Source organism: Hetaerina americana, unplaced genomic scaffold, assembly GCF_022747635.1.
Source record: "Hetaerina americana unplaced genomic scaffold, ioHetAmer1.1.p SCAF_3, whole genome shotgun sequence".
NCBI classification, from domain to species: domain Eukaryota; kingdom Metazoa; phylum Arthropoda; class Insecta; order Odonata; family Calopterygidae; genus Hetaerina; species Hetaerina americana.
The window spans coordinates 38,418,734-38,441,582 of record NW_027286874.1 but is presented as its reverse complement, the minus strand read 5'-3'; the positions used below and the strand labels follow the sequence as shown (position 1 = coordinate 38,441,582).

Genomic DNA, 22,849 nt, shown 5'->3' with positions numbered 1-22,849 from the left:
ATAATAATAAAAGTGAAAATAATAATGGTGCAATTAAAATTTCCTAAATGCTGTAGCCAGAAGGTTTACTTTTGAGCCTTAAGAAGGACAACTCAATGATCTTAATGCATATCAACTCATTTTTGTGGATTTTCACTGAAAGACAAAGTATTTGAAGCAGTAGATGTAAATATGTTTTAACGAACCAATCAAAGATGTATGATATACTTGGTCATATTTGTGATAATGGATCTTTTTGGTAATGATTTCTGAAATTAATGCTTACGTGGATTTTGTTTAAATGATTGACTAATATTTCAATAGGCTTTTACCAAAATATTAAAAAATTAACTTTATTTTTGCCAATAGGGATAATGGTTTTTAATCATCAAATTTTGGAAAATTAGCCAAAATTATTACCTTTGCATAGGATTAATTTGAATTGAATTGAATTACTATTCTAGATAAGTTAGACAAGTACATTTACCTTGCAAATAGTGAATCTGCCCTTATGGTTACAGAGATAGTGAGGTGATATTCAAATACATGTACATTCCTATTATTGTGTACTAAAACGAACATCTTAAGAGATGAATCCTATTATATCCACAATTTATTAGCATATATCTGATCGCTTACATAATGATAGTACACATTAGTCAATATATATATACCTAGTTTACATATAAGTCGCACCAAATGAAACAACAGCACACCCTGATTAACTCAATTTCATTAAATTATAAAATTGATTAAGGTTATGGCAGAAATAGGATTACATAGTGGTGAAAGCAATTCAAGGACTTTCATAGCATTTGAAGAAAATTATGAAATCTTTTTACCATATGTACTCGTGTACAAATCATACATTGTCACACGAGAAATGAAAACAACAGAAAAATCTAACTTCAGAGATTTTTTATTTCTAAAAAACACATCATAAAATTACAATTAAATTATAAAAAAATTTAACAAAAAATTCCTGAAATTATTATAAATTTCACCCCTTATGTGCATACATATTAAATTATATGATTTAATTACATAGGTAGTAAAAGTATGCCAACTTATATCCACACTCTGAATTGATGCACCCAAAATCCTAGAGAGAAGACCCAACTAAGTGATCCAATCCAAAGGCTATCCATTTTGCTGCATTATTTTCCACAAAGACCTAAATAACATACATACACATCAAGATGAGTACCTATATGCCGTTGCAAGCCATAGAAAAAATCAGTACCTTCCAACTCCTCCATTATCAGAAGAGAAACTTTATTCAAAATGGTTGGGCAATATTTGCTGATGAAAGGGATGTAACAGAAACAAACAAAAATGTAACAATATGTTCCCCTAATAACTTTTAAGTCTAAAAGCTCAATAGGTAGTCCCTATAAGCACCAATGTTTAAATCAGTCTATATCATGGCAGGACACGAAACATTTCATACCAAACATATTACATTGGATATAATCAAAGTGGGTACTTAAATTTATTGCATTTATACAGAGAAGTTGGGGGTTGTACAAATGATATAGGACAGAATTTTCACACTACATAAATTACAGGTATTTACTAATTGGCTACATATAATACAGAAAATTGCAGTTAACCTTAAGTATATTGGAGCATGAGATCAGATTTATTAAGAATTACACAAGATAGTGGCTGCAAAGCCTTCTATATTGCAGAAATTTTCATCACCTAAGCATGTGAACATCAAGTGTTGAATCCAAATGATAACTATCTCAAATATTTTCAATTGCACAGAAATATATACCTGAGCATATCAAATGGGAGTGTGTAATCATTAGAATGTTAAGTATATCCAGGGTATGGCAGCATACAGTGGTGATTTGAATTCAAATACCCTTTAAATCAGCTAGTTTTGCTGCTGCACCCTATATCTACCCACATCAAAAGACTTTTAGGCCCTGGCAAAAATCCTAATATGAGATACCACAGAGCAGCTGTTTATATTATGGTTTACCTTATTTTCAACTGATATAAGCACGATTAATGAGCTGTCACCCTGTATCATCTTTGCAGAGAATTTGATTTGCGTTAAGTGTGGCCTGGGCACGAGAGAAACCATTTTCTTTAGTCTTTTCTGGAAATTCCAGAGGTGATACCAGATATTTCCATTTTTAACCTTTTCCACCTGTTCCCCCCCCTCCCCCCAGGGAAAACATTGCATGATAGGGAAATGAGAAAACTTCATGAGCTTACTTTCAATCACAATTTTTGATATTTTTGATCTACTCACTAAAACTTTCCACTAGTTTAGAAATTTGCATTTGAAATAACAAGTCAAAGTCCATTTAAGATGAAACATCTATTTAAATGAAATTACAGTTATTTTTTATTATATGTTTAAATGTTTAAAAACCGACCACAAGCAAAACTGTCCAGGGTTTGACCTAATGGGAACTCTTAATATGGAATAAGTAAAAAATTAAAATCCAGTAGTGATTAAGAAAATCATTTAATTGACGAGAAACAAGCCCTTAATTGTCCCTACTAATGCAAGTCTCACCCATTTTTCCTCTCTTTCTCTGTATAAAAGGATGTCCCTCGCCAATCATGGCAGAATAAAATAACCCATTATGGATTATTTTTACAAATGTCATAATTGTGATGAATTTAAAAATAAATTAACTTGCAATGTTGGAACTCTATCTTTAAAAAATAAGTCCAGAAAAATGGTATAGAAAAAGGTTGCATGATCATTTAACTTATAAATATTCATTCAAAAAATAAAATATTTAAAAAATACCCAATGGATTTTAAGTAATGTCCAATGCCAGGGTTTAACTGATTAAAATGCATTTAGAGTAGGTACTTTTGATTTATAAAAATATTTACTGTAAGATAAGAATATTATTAGAACTCATATTCTACCACCAAATTATGGAAAAATAATTTTTACATTTCCTGTATTTCTCAAATATTGTAGAAAAGAGCTTTCATTGGCTAAACCTTGGATAAATTTTTTTATAATTACTTGGCATGTATTCTGACCTGAATTTATTATTATATTCCTTAAACATAAAACATCTGCCTGATTTACTCTATTAGATAACCAATGGGATTGAAATTTCAAAAACCCTGACCCAGTCAGAAGATAAGTTCTAATGCATTATGCATTCAAATTTAAACATCCGTTGTCTTTATGTTGTTGTTTAAATCAATGCTTCATTATTTATTAATATTATTTCTATAATAGAATTTACTGAAATACTGTAAGCGATTGACAGCAAAGAACAGATATGATATATATCCTTTCCAAGAACTCTGCATATTAGTATAGTATAGTATAAACCTAAATGAAATGATAATAATTAATTTCACAAAGCAGGAAATGCAGAAAAAGAGTTATATATTTGACTGACTTCATTGTCCTCAGTTGAATAACCAATGTATTACAGTTGTATAAGATAATTCAACACAGTAGTTAACCAAATGATTTGGGGAATATTTTAGGCGAAACACATTAATTTAAAAAAGCATTTACAGCTATTATACATATTTTACATGACATAAAAGTGATGTACGCCAGTTGAATGATAGAAGTGTCACATATTGTGTGCTGTCTGTAAAGGTATCTAAATGATGAAAATGGGCCAAGATTCTTACTCACATAAGAATAAAACATTCACAATTAGCAATTGCCACTGAGCCAATTATTTTTCATTTTCATATTAGTTGCACAACTGTGGGGATTGACTGAGCTAATAAGCATCATCTTGATGTACATGCACAATTTCATAGGCAGCAACGTCTTCTTCATAATTCTATTATCAACAATGAATTCTGATGTAAAGCACAATGTACTTCTACTGAATGCAAGTAAATTTCATAATAACCATATACTCAGGCAATACCAAGAAATATTTTGAAATGAAATGATGTGTATGAAAGATACTTTTCTGAAATATTTAAATAAACGAGTAGTCACCATTCTCTCCTCTTGGCCAGTGGGAAGCATTGAAGGTAAGATACTGCATCTTCAAGGATATTATGGAGTATAGTAGCTACCATGGGGATATTACTTCCGCAGACTATCTCGTAAACGTCTGACAATATTTTCATACATTATTATGTATGCACAGTTTAATATATGAATGATCCACCACTCTGCTTATGAAACTGTGATTAGTTCAGTGGTATCAGATTCAAGCACATTACTATTAATCAAACCCCACTGTCCTTGACTGATGATATTGAATGCCGTTTTACTGCTTCCATTTCTAGTTTGGTATCCACAGATATTCTCTTGCCAACAGCAAAACCTGAGGAGAAAAATTGAATCACATCCATCCTTGTAAATCAATTTGTGAATCATCCATGGACAGAGCTAGTTCAGGGCATTAATGGAACTATAGATATATTTTATTTAGTATGACAATAATTAATAATCTAAGAAAAAATTGACTCAACCCAGAAAAACTTCTAACTTCACAATTAAAAGTTGTAAAAAATTCTTGAAAATGTAACATGCTGAAATATAACTGAGCTGCATGATACCATCTTTTCATTTTCATATTAAAACTAACATTAATTAGCTGAGAGAAACGATAGTTTTCACAATATCCTCAAATAGTTTTGCAAAATATAAGTACTCAAGTTAACCATTTTGCCATTTTTTTCAGCATACCTAATTGGTTTAAACTTAGTGAGCTTCAAGCCAGGCTCATTCTTCGACTTTCTTTTTCATCTACACACTTTACATAATACATGATATATAATAAATAAGTGAAAATAAAAGTATGTATTAGCCGTATTTTCAACTTTCAAATACCTTTCAAATTGTAACGTGGCATATTCTATTTTTTAAAGCAAAGCAAAGCTATAAATACTACTATCAGTGAAAGTTTATTCTTACCTCTTAACATGTGGTGTAAATCAGACTCTGTTGTTGAAGTGACAAATTCAGGAAGAGAGATTTTATCAAGGATCTTCATTACAGAAGGATTTAAATTGTGGAATATCAAACTCCTGCCATTTTTCTTGAAATCGACAATGAGAGCCTCAATCCCCTGCAACAAGAAGGTTTTAGCTTTCAGTAGAAATAACTTAATAAACTGAGTCTGAAGATCAAATTTTCAACATCTAGCCATACTCTTATAATTGCTCAAAACTTCTGTTTTTCACAGAAGTTTTGAGCAATTATGTACTGTAGTCAGTGTATTTTAATTGATACAAGAGTCAGTAGATAGCAGAGTAAAATAGACTACAGTTTTGCCTACCTACTTATGATATATACACTGCCAGACTATTCTTTCTAATTTTGTGATAGACAGTGAAATAAAACTTCAATTAGCTGTGCTAAAAGATAAGCTTAACACACAGCACCTCTATTATTTATTGACGAGATAGTCACACATCTTTTTTAGATTACAGGTTTCAATGCAATCATATGTATTAATTCAACGTTGAAAAATGTTTCAATGATAATAATCATATGCTAGAAATAGTCAATTTTAGCTAAGGCCTTCGAATAATGATTCTTGACATACTGACAATTTCTATTTCTGCCATGCAAAGAATGAATTTTATTGAAGAATAAAGTTGAATACCTGGCATATAATTCCAAATTATGCCCTTAATTTCAATATCCAAATCACGGAGAGAAATGTATTCATGCAGTTATAAGTCATTGAAGAGAAATAATTCATCGATTATTTGCAAATGATTTCATCCAATACAACACAAGCATTGAACACACAAGGCTCTTAGTGGGAAAAAGCACTCTCTGCAAGCACAAGTCTGTAATTCATTCTATACTTGTTAGGAAATATTGTCCAAATTGTACAGAGATTATCATTCCTCCAATTGATGGTACACTACCAATTTGATTAAGCTAAACTTATTAAAATATTATTATAAAAAAGAATTTTTATCATTCTCTATTGTTATTTTTTAGCCATTTTTGGCATTCTAGGTAGTTACATCAAATAATTTCAATCCATATATCTAAAGAATATATAAATGATAAAATAGACTTTATGAGTAAAAAAACATCTTCCACAGACTCATTATAAGCACCAATAATTAATAGGAACAGGCACATATTTTAATGAGAAAAAATGTACCACAATATATTAATCATGTCTAAACCTAAGAAAGCTGATTTACCAAAGGTTTTTAAAGGTATGGATGCATGAAGATAACTTATTCTTATCATTATTTCCAGCAAATATTATAAACAAAGCCTTTTACTCAAATGTCAGTTTTATAGGAAATTAAGGAGACTAAAAGATGGGTATACCCATGCAGAATTATCATTTTATTTTGATTATGTATTTCATTTGTTTGAGACTGATTTAGATTTATGCAGCTACTTAGTTCCTAGACCATGTCCATCTTCTAACTATCCAATGAAAGAGAGAGTCCGCATTATTTTAAATTGACTATTGATTAAACTTGTTTAAAAATTCACTTAAGTAATAAAAAAGTTTTTCTTATTGTGTACAGAATTCACATACCTCTTTCACTGTGTAATCTGCTAAATAAATGTGTTTACAATCCACGACAATTGGGAGTGTATGTACATCAACTCTGGAAGCCACTGGTCTCTTCCCTTTGGTATTAGAACGTGAAACAACATCACGAATAAAATCAATGGCAGGGAAGAGGAGACCTGAACTTGGCACTATTAGAATGTGATCAGGTACTCCAGGGTGGTCCTGAATTATGTCAATAAAAAAGAAAAGATGTTAATCATAGTATGTCCAGGTAGTTTCCCACTCACAAACATTTGCCCTGTGGCAGTATTACAGCCAAGTCACCATGAGCAATGAATGGCCGGAAAGACTTGCAAACACTCACTTTCAACTTTTTAGAGGGGCAGAGCATTCACACAGAATATTTATTGCAACAAATTAACAATTGGTAGCCTATGTTTGTCATCAATTTTTCCAAAATTATATTGATAGTGGGAGATCCAAATATAAAAAATTACACATTTAAAAAGTTTTTCCAAGAATTTTCGTTATTACTAGCACATCTAAAGATAGGCTGATGATCATCTGAAAGCAAGTTTTTAGAGAACCAGTTGTATATTTGAGGAACTAGATACTCTGACTTACGTGGAGGTCGTTATTCCCAAAAATTCAAGCAAAATAAAAAAGCTGCAATGAAAAATATTTCCAAGTTCTCAGACAAAATATTTGCATCAATATAATAAAATTCCATCCCATATTAATGCCAACTTGTGCACACAATTAATGATAAAACTTGGATGAATATCTGTCATTAAATACTCAGTTTCTCTTTTCAAACATCTGCATCCCACATTATTTTTCAACCCTGTTCTCTTAAGGTTCCACTTTAATCATTGAGTTCATGCTACCTATATATAGTGAGGAAAGCTCTGACTGCATTCTAAAAAATTATCTTTCGTTAAAAAATGTTATCAAAGGAATTTTTGACTTGAATTGAATTATCTTCCAGGTTTTAGGTCAAGTTTTTCTTATACTCACGGTGATAATGTCAATTGAGACTTTTGGTCTGGCATTAGTGTAAAGAAGAAATGAAACATCCACAACTATGCCAACCAGTATTCCATATTCAACTCCAATTAGCAGACAGGCAACAAAAGTTACAATGGCCGAAAACAAATCTCTTTCTGGAAAGAAATGGTGAACAGTTAATATGAAAACAACAGTGATAGGTTAATGTTACTCAGAATTTAATATAAAAACAAGTTCAATCAATTTGGAGCAGCAGAAAACTCACTATTTGTCTTCCACATGGGTTTAACTTTGTCCACTTCTACCATGAATATCACAGCACAGATGATAACGGACGCTAAGGTAGCCTTAGGTATGAAGTAGAAATATGGCGTCAAAAAGCTCAGTGCTAGTAGAACCATTATTCCTGCAAAGAATTGAACAGAATCATGAAATAACACTCAAAGAGTATAAATCTCCTGACATGATTCCATTTCATTTTCATGTAAAAGTTTGTTTTGAGGTTTATATGACATGTTGTGATTCCTCCTTCTAAAATGGCTCTCAGTAAATATCATAAGAATATTTTTCTATGACTAAATTTGTGGTTGCTTGCACATCTTCCTCAAAAGTTAATACTTTGACATGAAATTCAAATAGAAAATAGAAAAAGAAATTCATATGTAAGTAAATTATAAGGTGCAAGAACTGACCAATAAGAGGACGTAAACTATTACTTGGAGACTATTGCTATGTGGGATATATGCTTGCAATTGTAATACGTACAGAATATTCTGGGTTCAATACCTGTGTAGATGCCAGCTAAAGGAGTTCGAACACCACTTGCATTACTCACAGCACTTCGGGAAAACGATCCATTGACAGGCATAGAGCGGAAGAAGGACCCAAAAATGTTACAGAAGCCTAAAGCCACCATCTCTTGTGTAGCTTCCACCACTTTTCCATTAGCTGAAAATGTATACAACAAAAATTAATAATTGTTAATAGGTATAGGGAAGACATTGATGATATTTTCATAGATCATTCCTAACACCATGCTACAATTTAGAATAAAAATTCACAAAAGAACATTATTTCAATGGAAATGCTACATTAAATAAAAATATAATTGAAGAAGTATTTTATTTACATGTTTACTATGCTATATTGCCAGTTAAGGTATTTATACAGTGGGTTTTAATTTTATGGTATTTGTATTCAGGATTTGGAAAGTTCACCAAATTATCTGTAAGAAGTTCTGTAATATGCACTAATTTAAAAGTTGTGATTACATTTAAAATACCTCTCCTTTTTCTAATAAAAAAATAATTAAACATTTTCAAATATTTAGAAAACTGGCATTCTCTGATAATGAGACAAGTGCTAAATATTAGTGATTTAGACTAAGGTAATATTGCTTTCTAACTGTAGTAATGTTATGCAATTTTATTTTAAAGGAAGGAGTCAGGACTAATCAACATATTATGTTAATGAAGAAAAATACTTATTAAATTTGAACAGAACTACACTTTAAGGTTTTCATGAGGCATTTTTCCCATTGTGACTGCCAAGATTAGGCCCCCACTGCTAATTAGCTCCTCACTCATGGGGTTGTCTACAAAGTTCAAATAGATCACTAAATTGACGGCCACCTGACTCCACACTTTTGAATGTCACCACAATGTTCCAAATTCCTAAAATATCATTTTCTTCATCTACTAGGTTACTTTGCTTGAAGATGGATATTTAATATAGTTTGCAGTAGTGGTATTAGAAAACTGGAATATCCCAATTGAATTTGAATAAAATAATTGCTATTTAAATTTAATTTTTGTGATGCCAACTCATAAATTAATGATTAGCTCTATTTTTAAAGGCTTAAATGAAATGTTAAATTTGTATAATTAAATAAGAAGTCTGACAATATGAATTGAAGTATGTTAATATTATTCCAACTTCAACATTCATATGTATTTATTTGCAGAGAATTGGAGATTTTCATATTAGTCATTGCCTATACTAAAAATTCATTGAATCCTCATTAGAAAGTTACAGTTATAGTATAAAATCATGCTTTGAGCCTTCAAAAGAAAGTAGTTATAAATACTAAGACTAGGGAAAGACTATACTAATAAAATGTAAAAGTAAGTTGATTTAAATATTTTTGAAGCATTTTTCTACTTGCACTATTCCAATAATATTCTAACAAAACAGTCAAATATGAATTAATAATTTAAAAATTGACTCTTAAAAACAAATATGCACTATAAAAATGTAGCAGAAAGAGCAAATTATGAAGCAAATCAATAGCAATCAATGTTTTAAAAAAAGTGAACACTACATGAAATAAAATCATGCATGGCCTTGATGGTTTCAGGCTCAACTTCATTCATGAAAATTCATGTTCACTGAATAAAAAATCTTGGTATTTTTTCCCACGAAAACTATAATACTACTGGTTTTGATGCATAGGCAACATCATCAGTTGAGGACATCATACCTGATTATGTTGCAAATGCGTCGAAAACGGTAGTTGTATTATAAAGGTTTTGTATGAAAAAATGACGAGTTTTTTTTTATTCAGTGAATACCTTGCATCTTGTGAAATTTTATAAGTCTTTCAAAAAACACATACCAAAAGCCTTTGCAATTGCAACATTTCCTATTATTCCTATGATGGGTGTAACGAGAATGCCACTGCCAAGATATTGACACATTTCAATGAATCCATATGTTGTATTCCCAATTTGTGTTGAAAATGGAGGTGGACCAATTGGTGGAACGCCAACATCAATTTCACCTAATATAAGTGAAAGAAAAACGTGTTTTTAATGTTTCTAATATTATGAATTATTAACATAATTGGAAGCATCTTTAACAATTTTGTGTTTAATACCTTTCTAAAAGTTTTTTGCACCCTTATTATTTGGTAATAAAATAAAACTATGAAACATGCAGTTTCTCCCAATTTTTTTAAATATCATGGTTTTTCTTACTTACACGACATTTAATAAAACATAACTTATGATTCACTAACCTGTCAAAACAAATGGCGTGGAACCATATGCTTGGAAAACACTGGCAGCAGCGGCACACACGACAACCACCAAAGCATTCCTTGCATTAGAAAGGTACCAGAAAAATTTGCTGAGAAATCTCCCTCGTGGAGTGCTTTCATCTACCTTCACTTCTTTGAGGCGCTTAGGAGGGAAAGAAATCTCATATAATATTGTGATCATGCGTGGAGTCATAAAAAGGACTTATTATTTTTTATCCATCGATAATATTACAAAAAATGGTAAACAAATCCCAGTTAAATTCAACTTCGACTTATCTATTTTTCCAGGGCAAAGGTCATCTACTACATGTATACTCTATAATCAAATCCTCATGGACCGTTGGGCCCCATCATGCAAAGCGAGAGAGCTTTGGAGCGACGCATAAGAAGCGCCTGTTTTTTTTGCTTACGCAACATGTGTACCATTAATGTTCCTATGTGTAGCATAACTAAAAGGGGCACATACATTTGTTCTAGGCCGGCGCATCGGCAGCCCTACTGCTGCCAAGTTGGGGCTCCAATACAATCTGTCTTCGTCACCTCTTCTGTTGTATAATAACATATCTATTGCAAACCCTAGGACAGAATTTCTTCACACTAATTACCATTTATTCAAATATAGAGAAATTAATGCGCACTTGCATTAAGCAAAGAAGATACAGACACTTGATAGCGTACACATAACCTAATTAGTCAAAAAACTGTTTCATTTAACAATATACGCCAATATATTATTTCAATTGAAATAAAACGCGAGAAGCGTTTCACTCTCCGATCGCATGAGTAGTTTTGTCCCTTTCATTTGTCTAACGGCAATTCGTTTCTCCAAGATAATTTGTCAATATCCGAGGCAGTATGTATGTCACCTATGTCAAATATTAGTTGATGAAACACTTATAAAAATACCTTTCATGCATATGAAGTTTAAGAAAAACCATATAGCTTCATTTTACAGCAAGTATGAAATTAGGTCATTGTACGAGCTCGTAAATTTTCCAAAACCCCGAAATGCAATAAATATTTTTTGGAACTTTGATGTAATCGATGGAAAATTTCTAGTGTTTTGGTAGACTTAAACTGATTTTTTTCAGCGAATCTCTAAATCAAAACCATTACTTTGTAACTTCATCTAAAAAAATAAAAACCGGTAAGAGGAAAAGTTATTGTAATTTGTTGTAAGGTTAGGAAATGGAATAGTAACACCGGATTTTCATCATGGAGTAGTTGCCAGAGATTCCAGTTTTTTTTCCTTTCATATCTAATGTTGCAAAACATCCCTTCAAAAACATTCTTCGCCTCAAATATTTCCGTAAAAACAAGTTATAAATAAATTTATCTTGATACTTGGGCATATAGTTATAATTTTCCCTAAACAAATTAATTATTATTTTTGAATGCTTCATTTAAAGCTTTTAATACCTCACACCATAAAAATGTCTCTTACCTTCAGTAGTAACAAAGTCACAACGCAGAAACAGCTAAGAACGATGTCCCAAAGGCGTGATTCTCCCACATGGTGATACAGCTGAATCCAAATTTCTTTGAAGCCCTCTGCTTTGTACTTAACTCCCAGTAAACCTTTTATTTGCGAGCATGCGATAATTATTGCAGCTGCTGAAGTAAAACCCGATACAACGGGCAACGACACAAACTGCACCAGAAATCCTACATTAAGAAAAGTGTCAATTTAACATTTATACATTGAATCTAGATATATGCGTTCAAAACGATTAATTCGTTCAATATAGTATTAATGCAATCAATGATTTTGAAAACTAATTCACTAGGATGGTAATTCATTAATAAATCAAATTAGTGACCAAATTACCAATTGATGAGTTAAAATCTTGATTCATTGAGTCGAACTACTATTGTTATGAAAAATAAAAAGAATGAAATTCAATTCAAACATCATTAACTTTGTTTTGCGATTAAAATAAAAAGATATTTAGATTTCAAACTATAAAATGATTTTTAAGCCATGGTCTGAACTGTTTCCAAGTAATAACAATATATAAATTCGTCATTGGGCTCTATAATAACGTGATTAAGTATATATATCAAGTAGACCCAATCATTTAAATTTGAAGTCAAAGCATTTATAAAATCAACCATTTTTCTCTCCCTCTCGGTGGGAAGCCTGTACATGGGTAAAAGTGATGAATAAAATGCAGCAAACCAAATTATTACTATGCGCCTGCATCCCCTTTCTCTTTTCTAGACAGTGGAAAAGGCACCGTAAGTATTGTTTTAATAAACTGGATATGTGTATGGAGGAATTGAATCATCATTAGTCATGTGTTAATTAATAATATATGCTCAAACAACAGGTTTTAGCGTTTTGCACTTATCCTCAGTTGGTAAAGAACATATTTAAAACGGAATCTGTCAAACGGGAAGGGGGCTAAATTGTATCACAGAAATAGGGGCGATATTATGGACTCGAGAAGAAGAGATGATATAGTACATTTAGCGGGAGAGGTAAGAGGGGAAAAGACATAGGGGCAGGGGGGCCATGAGATTAGGGAGAATTCACGAGGTGAGAGAATGTATGAGGAAGATAGTTGTATTCAAAACTATGTACATTCGATCAAACATTTTTCTCTCTCATATTGTAAATTTTGACAGAGCATTTTACATATTTTCTGCAAAATTGCCATTTCCTGCATTACTTAAAAAACTTTCTCATTTTGGAGGGTAAAATAAATGCGTAGATTCCACAGTTTATAGAACTGGAGAGTAGGGAGAGGGTACCTTCTGGTACCTCCGAGGAAACTTAAGCTTCAGCCTTACACCAACCTTTGGTGCCCATCTTCCCTGGCCCTACACTTACAAAAGTTCACGTACAGAGGAAATGACAGATTATCACATTAGTGTTAAATGGTTTGGGCTTATTTATTGACCACCCACTTAAAATTTAAAACAGTTGATGACCATGTCTATTGAATTTATTGCTATAAATATTTTTCCGCCAACACATAACCAATATTCTCTACGACTTTCATGTAATTTTATTTGATTTTCAAGGCCCATTTCTTATTTTCCACGCATGGATTACTCTCGTTAGACAGTTAAAGAAAGTCGATAGGTTACCAAGCAACTGACAAGATTTAATCATATTGTAATAGTATGCAATAACAAGTGTCGATTGCATCAATTTATCCGTAAAATATCCAATAAATTTAATTTATAAATATATACAAGGTGAAGCGTTATCTCACCGAGTTGAAGAATTCCACATATGAGTTCTATTAACCCAGCAAGGAAGCAGAGCAGCACAGCCATATCAGGATTGGAGTCATGCGTGTAATTGAAGGTCAAAAGCGACAGCAAGGCGGAAGGTCCGATGTTAATCTCCGGTGTAGTCCCGAGCAAAATATAGACGAAGCTTCCAGCGAAGGAAGAGTAAAGTCCATACTATTCGAAAAAGTTTACACATATTACAATTGTGAAATGCTCTTCGAAAACAGTCAATATTTTCAATTACTCTTATAAATTGTAATCCACCCCCGAAGGGTGAACTAGAGTGAGTCATAGATTTTCAAGAAACATCAATAATTAAATAAAAAACAAAATGTTGAAAGCGAAGGCTGATTTAATAGTTAACGGTAGTTCTCAACCCGGGTCGAAATTGAAATTCATGGCGCAGGAAACTGTTTCTTTCTTTCTTCCAGTTGCGGTTACCCAAGAAGGCGTCAATGGGAATAGATATCAAACCCTCTGATCAGAAGCTCTGCGATCACAGTTTTAATTCATAGTTTTAGAGAATGACTTGCAATGTGATAATTCGAAAGTTTTTGCATGAGCGCTGTAAAGAGAAAATCCGTCTACATCTGCATTTCATCCAGAAAGTCACCAAAAGGAGGTCTAGCAAGGGATGTTAGACACCTATCCACTTATGTAATCGGTAATTATTGGCATTGGGTATTATTTTTATGTACATAGTTCAAATTGCTGGAATTGTTGGCCTATACTGCTGTGGACACGAACTAATTCTGGGAAAATGATTCCTTTAACTAATCAGGCCGGTAGTTAATTTTCCTTAACTTCTTACTGTGTCGCCGCCTAACAATGTAATGTGGGGACCAAATTATTCTCTCCGAATTAGAGTTAATTTCTAACAATTTTTATTTACCTAGTAATCTAAATCTTTCATGTATCTCTAAAATTTGGGTCTCCATTCGGCGTTTTCAATAATATTGAGGTGATTCATAACAATTTTTTACAAAACGGACAACAATCCTATATACAATTTCCAACTTAGTAATTAGATCCTTCTGCTCAGGGTTCCAAACCCGGCCGTCATAGTCGTAGTAAGTGGAGGCTTAAATCAACTGCTCAGCAGAGCAGATAGAACATTCCAGTAACGCGAGGTGTGAAATTTTGAATATTGTAAAAAAATCAAGAAGAGTCCATCCAAATACATATTTGTCTGCCTACTTTTATTTACTAAAAGCGAGGCCATTCAATATCAATTTACGTTAAGCAATTGGTGTCCTAACATAAACTGTGGTAGCTTCCGGGGTAGATTAAATGCATTCATAACTGTTCCCTCGAGAGAACAGGGAAAATTGACTCGCATAACTGAATGATGAGGGAAGCACTGTGCAGTGAAGTACGTTCGCACTTTGGGTCGGAGGGTGATTGAGGCGAGGCGAAAGAAATAATTTCGGATTGAATGAAACTCTAGATGAAAAGTTTAGAGTGTTTCCAATATTTCATTCTCCATCCTTCAGAAGTCGTGTAGCGGTAAAGGCCCTCGGCGTACATCACTGAAGTGGTGACTGGAATATTAGGAATTATACCAAAATATTTGACCTTGAATTTTTGCCAAAATAGGTCAGCACACTCTACACTACAGCCTTCCAAGTTTTTCTACGGCGACTTCCCAAGGAGAACGTCGAAAATTCGGTGAAATACCGCCACAAAGTAACTGACGGAATATAAATAAATAAATTAACTTCCAGCCTCCACAAAAACACCGTATATTTATCTTCAGAACGTGCGGAAATAAAAATCAACCGTGAAACTGAAATTGCAGGTAGATTATTTCCCTTGAAAGTTCTCCCATTTAGACTGAATTCGTTTTTATTTAGAAACCTCTTTGCTCTCGATGAGCCAGTTGGCAAAATCCCACATACCGTAACCCAATACCCACTTTATAGAGGATACTTACACGTATCAACCGATTAAAAAAATAAATTAAGTAGTCCGTAATATATGAAGGCTAAATTTTTTAGAAAATCTAAAATGCCTAAACTGAAACTTCGGTTAAAATTAAAGTTCATACCTGTGGGCCCAATCCGGCAAGACCTGCATAGGCAATAGCTTGAGGGATGAGAGTCAATCCGACCGTTATCCCAGCAACGGCATCGGACGCTGCCACATGTGGGGAATACGTCTTTCCCCATCGAAGGGGCGGGAATTTCTGGCGAACAAATTCCTTGGTTTTAAGGGCACATCGACGGCTCAAAGCCAACGCCACCTCCGATTCCCTTCGGAGGGACCACCGCGTTGCACCCACCATATTAGGTCGGCTGTTAACCTGCGAGAAAATTAAAAGATTCAGTAATACATGTAACTGAGAAAAGGTACTAATTACTGGAAAAAATATTTTCTGAAAAATAATTAATTCAGTACATTAAGACCGCTATAGCCATTATTAGATTTATGAATAAATATTTTTAGCACACAATTAAGACAATTTTCCATCTCGGGCATTTTAGAAGTTTGATTTGGAATTTATTGATTAATTTTTGAAGCATGTATTATTAAATTTCAAACTATGGATGATAACCATACCGGATCATTGGCTTCAAAAACGACGAAGGCGAGGAAATCATATTTCTTTCTTCCATTTCTAAACAACGACGTGAAGGCATGAAGGAAGGTGAGTGAGTAATTTAGTATTTTTTTATCTTAAAAGAGGACGATTTTCGTTTTGTATCTATGAAAAAAATATCTAAAACGGTATATTAAAAGATATTGATATATGTCCATTTTATGAGTTTGTAATTTTCCAGAGCAAGTCTGTGGAAAATTATGAACTCATTTAAAATGGACATCAACTTAATTATCAAATCGAAGTGAAGCCTGAAAGTGTATAGGATATTGACATTTGTTTTTTTAAGTAATGATAAACGTATATGAAGTAATGTTAAGCCATTTAATGGCCTCGTAGTCGCATTGAATCGGAGAGGTTGATTCTCCACGATTTTCCATGGATTTAAATTTCGAGGGCTCTGCAGCGAGACAAGCTATTGCTTTCGAGTTTCCCTGATGAAATATTTACTACAACGCATTCAATTTCATATAATTTACAATGAGTAACATAATGTGCTACGCAATAATAAGAGCTCTTTTTGAGTTTACAATTATGTAGATGTGACAAAAGAACCGAGAAGTAACGGCGGCAATGTAAATTTGTGTAAAAATGCAAGTGATTATTGGAGACGGTCGTGACCACTCTGATGGCTTGGCTATTTTGAAATACCACTCTCTCTTGTAGATTTTGAATGTGCCGATCAACTTTCCAAACATCATTTATCGTCTGGGTTACCCAGGTGTGTAACGCGCTCGCCTGCTAGACCAAGGTCGTGGGTTCGAGTCTCGCTTTTTGCATAGGTATTGTCAACTTGGATGGCATCAGTGAAACTCACGTGAAGTTCAACATCCGTGAAGTTTCTCACTCATTTTACTTAACGATGTAACCAAATCCAAAATTGTTTAGGAGGAAACCACAAATTCAGAAGGAAGAAAAACTTGGATATGTAAATCCATTTTAAGTTAGACAGGATATATTTGCCCTTCACTTACTTTAATCGCACTATGAATTCGAAATGGTAGAGAATATAAAACTTCACTCCATTGGAAAAATTTGAGCCAAAAACTAAGAATATTTTTAAATGCTATAAGGTAGTAAATGTTTTAAGGACATATCTGGAAAACATCAATCATACAGACCAAGAAATCATCATACATGGACACGAGAGTATGAGGGATTCTTGAGGTTGTATCATTTATTTATGTATAGTAGAAGAATTTAAATTTAAATGTATGTTCCTTTTGAAAGCTAAGAAGTAGAATGATAATGAGAGGGGATGGAGGATTTGAAGCGATAAGCTACATTTACGGTCGCATAGTTCGCTACGTATAGTCAATTATATACTATACATGTAGCCGTTTAGAGGGACTGTGGGTGTACGCGTACCCACAACGGTAAATCATGATACACAACAGTGCATGCAGGACCACGGAGACAAAATGGCGAACTTTCATTTGAGTAGTTTAACCTTACACATAACGATATCCTCAATGTAAGAATTTTAACTAAGTTGGGCGAAATTTTACCATATGATCCATGGTGTGATAGGTACATCAACCACAGACATTTGGAAACAAAGCTTTAAAACGAAAATTGTGAAATCTAAGAGCAATGCAGCAAATTTGCACCGCCCGAAAAGAAAGAAAATATTTAGTGAAAATATCTCGTGAATATTATCAATGGAAAAGGCCTCACCGGTTTCTCTTAATGAGCTTCTTATTTTCGCTAAATTAAATCCGGAAGCTAATGTGACGTAGAAGGTATAATCCGTCAGCCAGCAATACGAAAAATCAAAGAGTACCCTTTACTAAATGCTAGGAGTAAAACATGACAATTAATGGTTCAGGTTTTGATGTTTAACATAATCATCAAATGATTCAGCCAAACAACCTTATAAATTAGCAGGGACATGTCGTCAAGGTAGACGTCACATTCCCTCCCCCCCTCAATACATCCCGGGGGCTAATAACCGATCCCAACTCTGGTTCGACTCCACTTTTCCTCACACTTGCTAATTTCTCAAAATTCGCTAATTGATTCACGGCAAAACGTCAGGCTATAATTGCTGCTGGACTTCGTCTTCAAATAGACGCCATAAGCACCTGTCATGCGAAAATAACTGGATCGGGATTAGGCACTGTAAAAATTAATTATAGTTAAACAAAAATGCAATCAAATAATTATTAGAATAGAGCTGTTTAAAAAATTACCATGCTAGATACAACTGACCTTGTGTGGCAACTTTTACACGGCATAAAGAGAACCATGACAATTTTTCAAAATCTTCACTTTTACATTTTAATAAACTTACGGCAAATTAATTCTACGAATACAGGGTACGGAGAGACCTAACCCTGAATGTTGACAGACTTCAACGCATAATTTTATTCAAGAGGATGCACCTATGTTTAACTTGCCTTGATTTAATTTCCGAATGCCTTAGTCATTTTAACGCAGGCAAAATGGGAGTCGGTACTTCTAAAAAGATCGACTGCGAAATTCAACCATTTCAAGCAGTTAAGCTGCCCAAAAAAATACTGTAGCATAACTAGAAGCCCTTGAGAGATATATAAACTTCTTTATTCGGGCGAAATTGAGACTACAAGGTCATTTCTTCATTTAACCCTTCGTCAAGTACATAAAAACAATAGTAATAAGAGGAAATATACATTGATATAAAAATCATATTTTTAACAACTTGCACTCATGAAATTGGAGAAAATTAAAGTCATGAAATTGGAGTAACGCGATTTGCTTCATTCATCCGGATTTTGAGCCCTCTTCATTTACGTCCCAAGTTAACACTGGAGTTCTCTCATGTGTGCTCTCAGAGAAAGTGCGATGAGGGAGGAATTGCGCTAGGGGAATTATAGCGAAAAAGAAATAAAATAAAGGGAAAGATAACATATAATGTAGGAACACAAAGGAACATTGTGCCCATTAAGCGGTTAGCTGTCGCGCTCGTTGCTCCAAGGTCAGTGGGCACAAGTGGCCGATTGTCGACGGATGGATTTACGGACTTTTTAGTTTTGCTTTATATTTTCACAACAGGTTTTCATCTTTTCTGAAGATTACAATCCACACCATTTTCGAAAGATGAATAACGTGACATATATCCAATTCATTTCAACTGGTTCATTTTCGATTTTCTAGGATATCCCTAACATACAGGCTGCACCAAAGCCATTCCATGAATTAATTATCCTTGAAGATGTTATCTGATGATGCAAAATGCCTTCTGAACAATTAAATGCTATTTTAATTAAATAATTTCAGAAAAAAGTATTCAAATTTCCTCTTCATCCGTTAATACTGATAATATTTCACCTATTCTTTCATATTTTGATTCGACTGGCACATTAATTTTGATTACATGATTTAAACTCCAATGTGGATAATAAAATCAAATGAAGTATCAACAGATTGATTTGAGAATACAAGAATAATTTCATATTTCAAAGTAATAACCCTTTCTCGCAGTTTGCTTATTGGGTTTTCCATGACGTTTCCAACCTATTCACGCCAGGTCCAAGATTTTTTTCCATTGTGGCAATACATATAGAATAATAGGAGTCGATCAAATGTCAGGTGAATTTATTTTCCTTCTCGGGTATATCAGGAAACGACGATTCAAAACTTGGCCCGCAATTTCCTCTGTGTGATGTGCAGCAAGGTATATTCAAGTCCCCCGTTCCACCCGCAACCTACAGCATATTTCGGCACGCATAATCTTATCAAATGTTCACCTTAAACACGAATGTACGAGTTAAAACTCCACAAAAAATGGTTTTCTCATCAACGGACATCTAATCAACATTAAAAATGGTTAGAACTGCGCATAACTTTTAAGGTTGTGGATATTTCTACAGTGTAATTTCATGGAATTCTATACATCATACATCATTTACATATGCGTAACGTTCTCATGGCTAGCTAGACTTTCTTCAGCGGTAGTAATCGGACAAACAAGCTGTTTGTATTCCCAATTGATTGAAATCAGAAAGTCGAGTGTTGGTGATATTAAAATTCCGTGAAATTCGGCCTCATGGTGCCTGACACGAATGCGTCTCACCAAACAAATCTCAAGTTACCTTACCGGTATTGATGATACATCCAAGTAAAATTCTCAGGGAGGGTTGTAGTTTTGCAGAAAAAAATATGCACGACGAACACAAATTTGGATAGAATACAAAGGTTCCTTCAAGATTGTTATTTTGGCATACGCACTGGGTTCTATACACAGGAACACTCCTAACTATCTTATTCTCCACTATTTGTTTGAGATTTCTCTTGCCAATCGTGTCACTCATTTTAATACACTGTAATAACCTATTTAAAGGGGTTTATTCCAATTTCTGCCCCGTCAACCTGTGCTTCTACCCACCACTTGTTACACCATTCAGAACCTTCCAGACGTCATTTTTTGAGAAATAGGAACTCTTCTTTCTAGCGCACTTATAATTTGTACACCTTAATTCCATCTCAATACACGAGCGATGATAAGTACCACAGGCAGATAGTTATACCATGGCAAAAGTTTGCAGAACGTATGATTTTATCGAGTAACGTGAAATCACAAGGTGCGGTTCGGTACCGTTGACACTCACCTCTCTGCAACGAATCCGGGGCACAAAAACCAACAGTACTTAAGGGTAAGTGTTCTTTTTCTGCAATGAACGTTCGTAGTTGGATGACTCCCCTCTTATATACTTGATCGCGGGGATACCTTTCCTTGATGGGATAGAACGGGGTGGAGGGGAGGGCGCCGGGAGACGGCCGAGATGAGCGGGAGAAAGGCAACAGGGGCGGGAGGCGGAGGAAGCGGGGAGAAGTTAATGAGTGGGTGGCAGAGGAGGAAGAAAGGAGAAGAATTGCGAGAATTGGCGTTGAATTGCGCGGAGGCAAATAAAAGACCTCCACGAGAACGTGATGCAAGGCTCTGTTTGGGTCATTCCATTATTCCATCTCATTACGGCGCTGGCCGCAGGAAAATATCCATTGTGGCTCGCTCATCCGTGGGAGGGAGGATCGTCGCGTGGGAAGGGTGTGCAATGGGGAACGAGCAAGGGGGGGTAGAGAGAGGAGAAGGTGAATGGAGGAATGGGTGGCGGAATGGGCGCCAATTGACCGCTCTGGTTTTCTTTCCCCTTCCCCCACCCCCATTCGGCCTGCTCCTGGTATCATCGCAGCCTTTGGGCAGCCCGGGTGTCCTGTCACCAGAAGGTTTGGCCTTGGACGGCGTCATCTGCAAAGGAGTACGTCACGAAATGTTGAAGCGGTGCTAACCAAAGAGTCCTTGGGGACTTGTGGGTAGACTGCGAGGCACCGCGTTCGCGGCTCACTCTTTTGATGTCACAGATTTGGAAGGCAACGGAATGGCAAGGGCACGCGATTTTCGAAATTAGGTAGGGGTGGAAGAGGGTCATCCATTTCCACATGTCAACAGACCCTGTACAAATCGCTAATTGTTCCGTTTGCTAGCCAATAATAGGTCGCTATTTTTATTTAGATGGCCAGTATTCGGCAATAGCCATTGATACGATTAATAACAACGAAGGATGGCGGTGAAAAACCTTGGGCTTCGGATTGTTGTTAAGCAAATACATCAGAGTTGGTACCATCAATTTTTTTAATGAAGCCCTGCAAAAATAGATACATAACCGTCATACGGCACAATTCAATCCACAAGGTTGCAAATTAGTTTCAAAGCATATTGTTGGTAATTAAGGTGCCGATGATCAATTTCTCCACAACTTCATCAGTGAAGGTTAATGCATAATACTTCAAATACGACTCGTAAAAGTCGTGTACTCAACGTCGTCAATAGGAAAAAAAATAGCGACTAATATTTATGCTCAGACTGAACTCAGCACATGACCAAAGCAAAATGACGAGACAATTCAATGCGGAAACGACAAATCTTTTCCTCGAATTGATTGTTGCGAAAACCCAATGCCGAGCCGTGAGCATTTTTCCGAAGCAATGCTCACGTGACCAAAAGCATTTGCCTTTCATGCTTGCTTCCCCTGGTTTATAATCGCTGCCTTGTGGGAAGAGATGTAGGAAATATTCGATAAATAAAAGCATAGGTATATCTTTGCAACCACAGGTTGCCATTTGAAGTCACAGAGACGTGAGGGAAGAGGAGGATGTCAGGGTTCAATGACCCTTTCGCGATCGAAAGCGCGGATACGTCACGTGAAAACGGCTGTAATGAAAACCTGTAAGAAGTAATTTTAAGCATAAGAACTTTTCAGCTTGGATAAAAGGAAACCGATAAATCTGAGAACGGCAAAAACAACCACAACTACCCTACAGTTCGTCCCAGTTGTTAAATCGTTATACAGCACCATGTTTAACATTATAGTATGGCAGCCCTTAATAACCACTTCCACTTCCAAACACTACGCATAGGCTTTGAAGACCAGTACACTACCCAACACAACAAAAATATGGTATACCAACAGAACAAAAACACAAAATTGTGTGCTGAGAATAAGTGTAATAGGAGTGAATATGGCTTTTAAGAGGAAA

At 34.6% G+C, this 22,849-nt stretch overlaps 1 protein-coding gene across 1 annotated transcript; it reads right to left on the bottom strand.

The window, feature by feature from the left end:
• Positions 1 to 888: 888 nt before the first annotated feature.
• On the bottom strand, positions 889 to 20,978 carry LOC139690861 (sodium-independent sulfate anion transporter-like). Its single transcript, XM_071588470.1, has 12 exons — positions 20,923 to 20,978; positions 15,782 to 16,036; positions 13,713 to 13,908; positions 11,936 to 12,156; positions 10,471 to 10,633; positions 10,069 to 10,233; positions 8,241 to 8,402; positions 7,720 to 7,860; positions 7,464 to 7,609; positions 6,468 to 6,668; positions 4,865 to 5,018; positions 889 to 4,271 (listed from the first exon to the last, which is right to left on the bottom strand). Exons 2-12 carry the CDS (start codon positions 16,016 to 16,018, stop codon positions 4,174 to 4,176), a joined length of 1,884 nt encoding a protein of 627 aa, XP_071444571.1. The 5' UTR covers positions 16,019 to 16,036; positions 20,923 to 20,978; the 3' UTR covers positions 889 to 4,173.
• Positions 20,979 to 22,849: the final 1,871 nt, after the last annotated feature.

Excerpts from the sequence above, each read along its gene's own strand:
- LOC139690861 (XM_071588470.1), bottom strand. The coding sequence starts at position 16,018 with ATGGTGGGTGCAACGCGGTGGTCCCTCCGAAGGGAATCGGAGGTGGCG. Across the intron at positions 10,634-11,935 it reads TGACTTTGTTACTACTGAAG|CGCCTCAAAGAAGTGAAGGT; the intron begins GTAAGAGACATT and ends TTCCCTCCTAAG. Across the intron at positions 10,234-10,470 it reads CACGCCATTTGTTTTGACAG|GTGAAATTGATGTTGGCGTT; the intron begins GTTAGTGAATCA and ends CACTTATATTAG.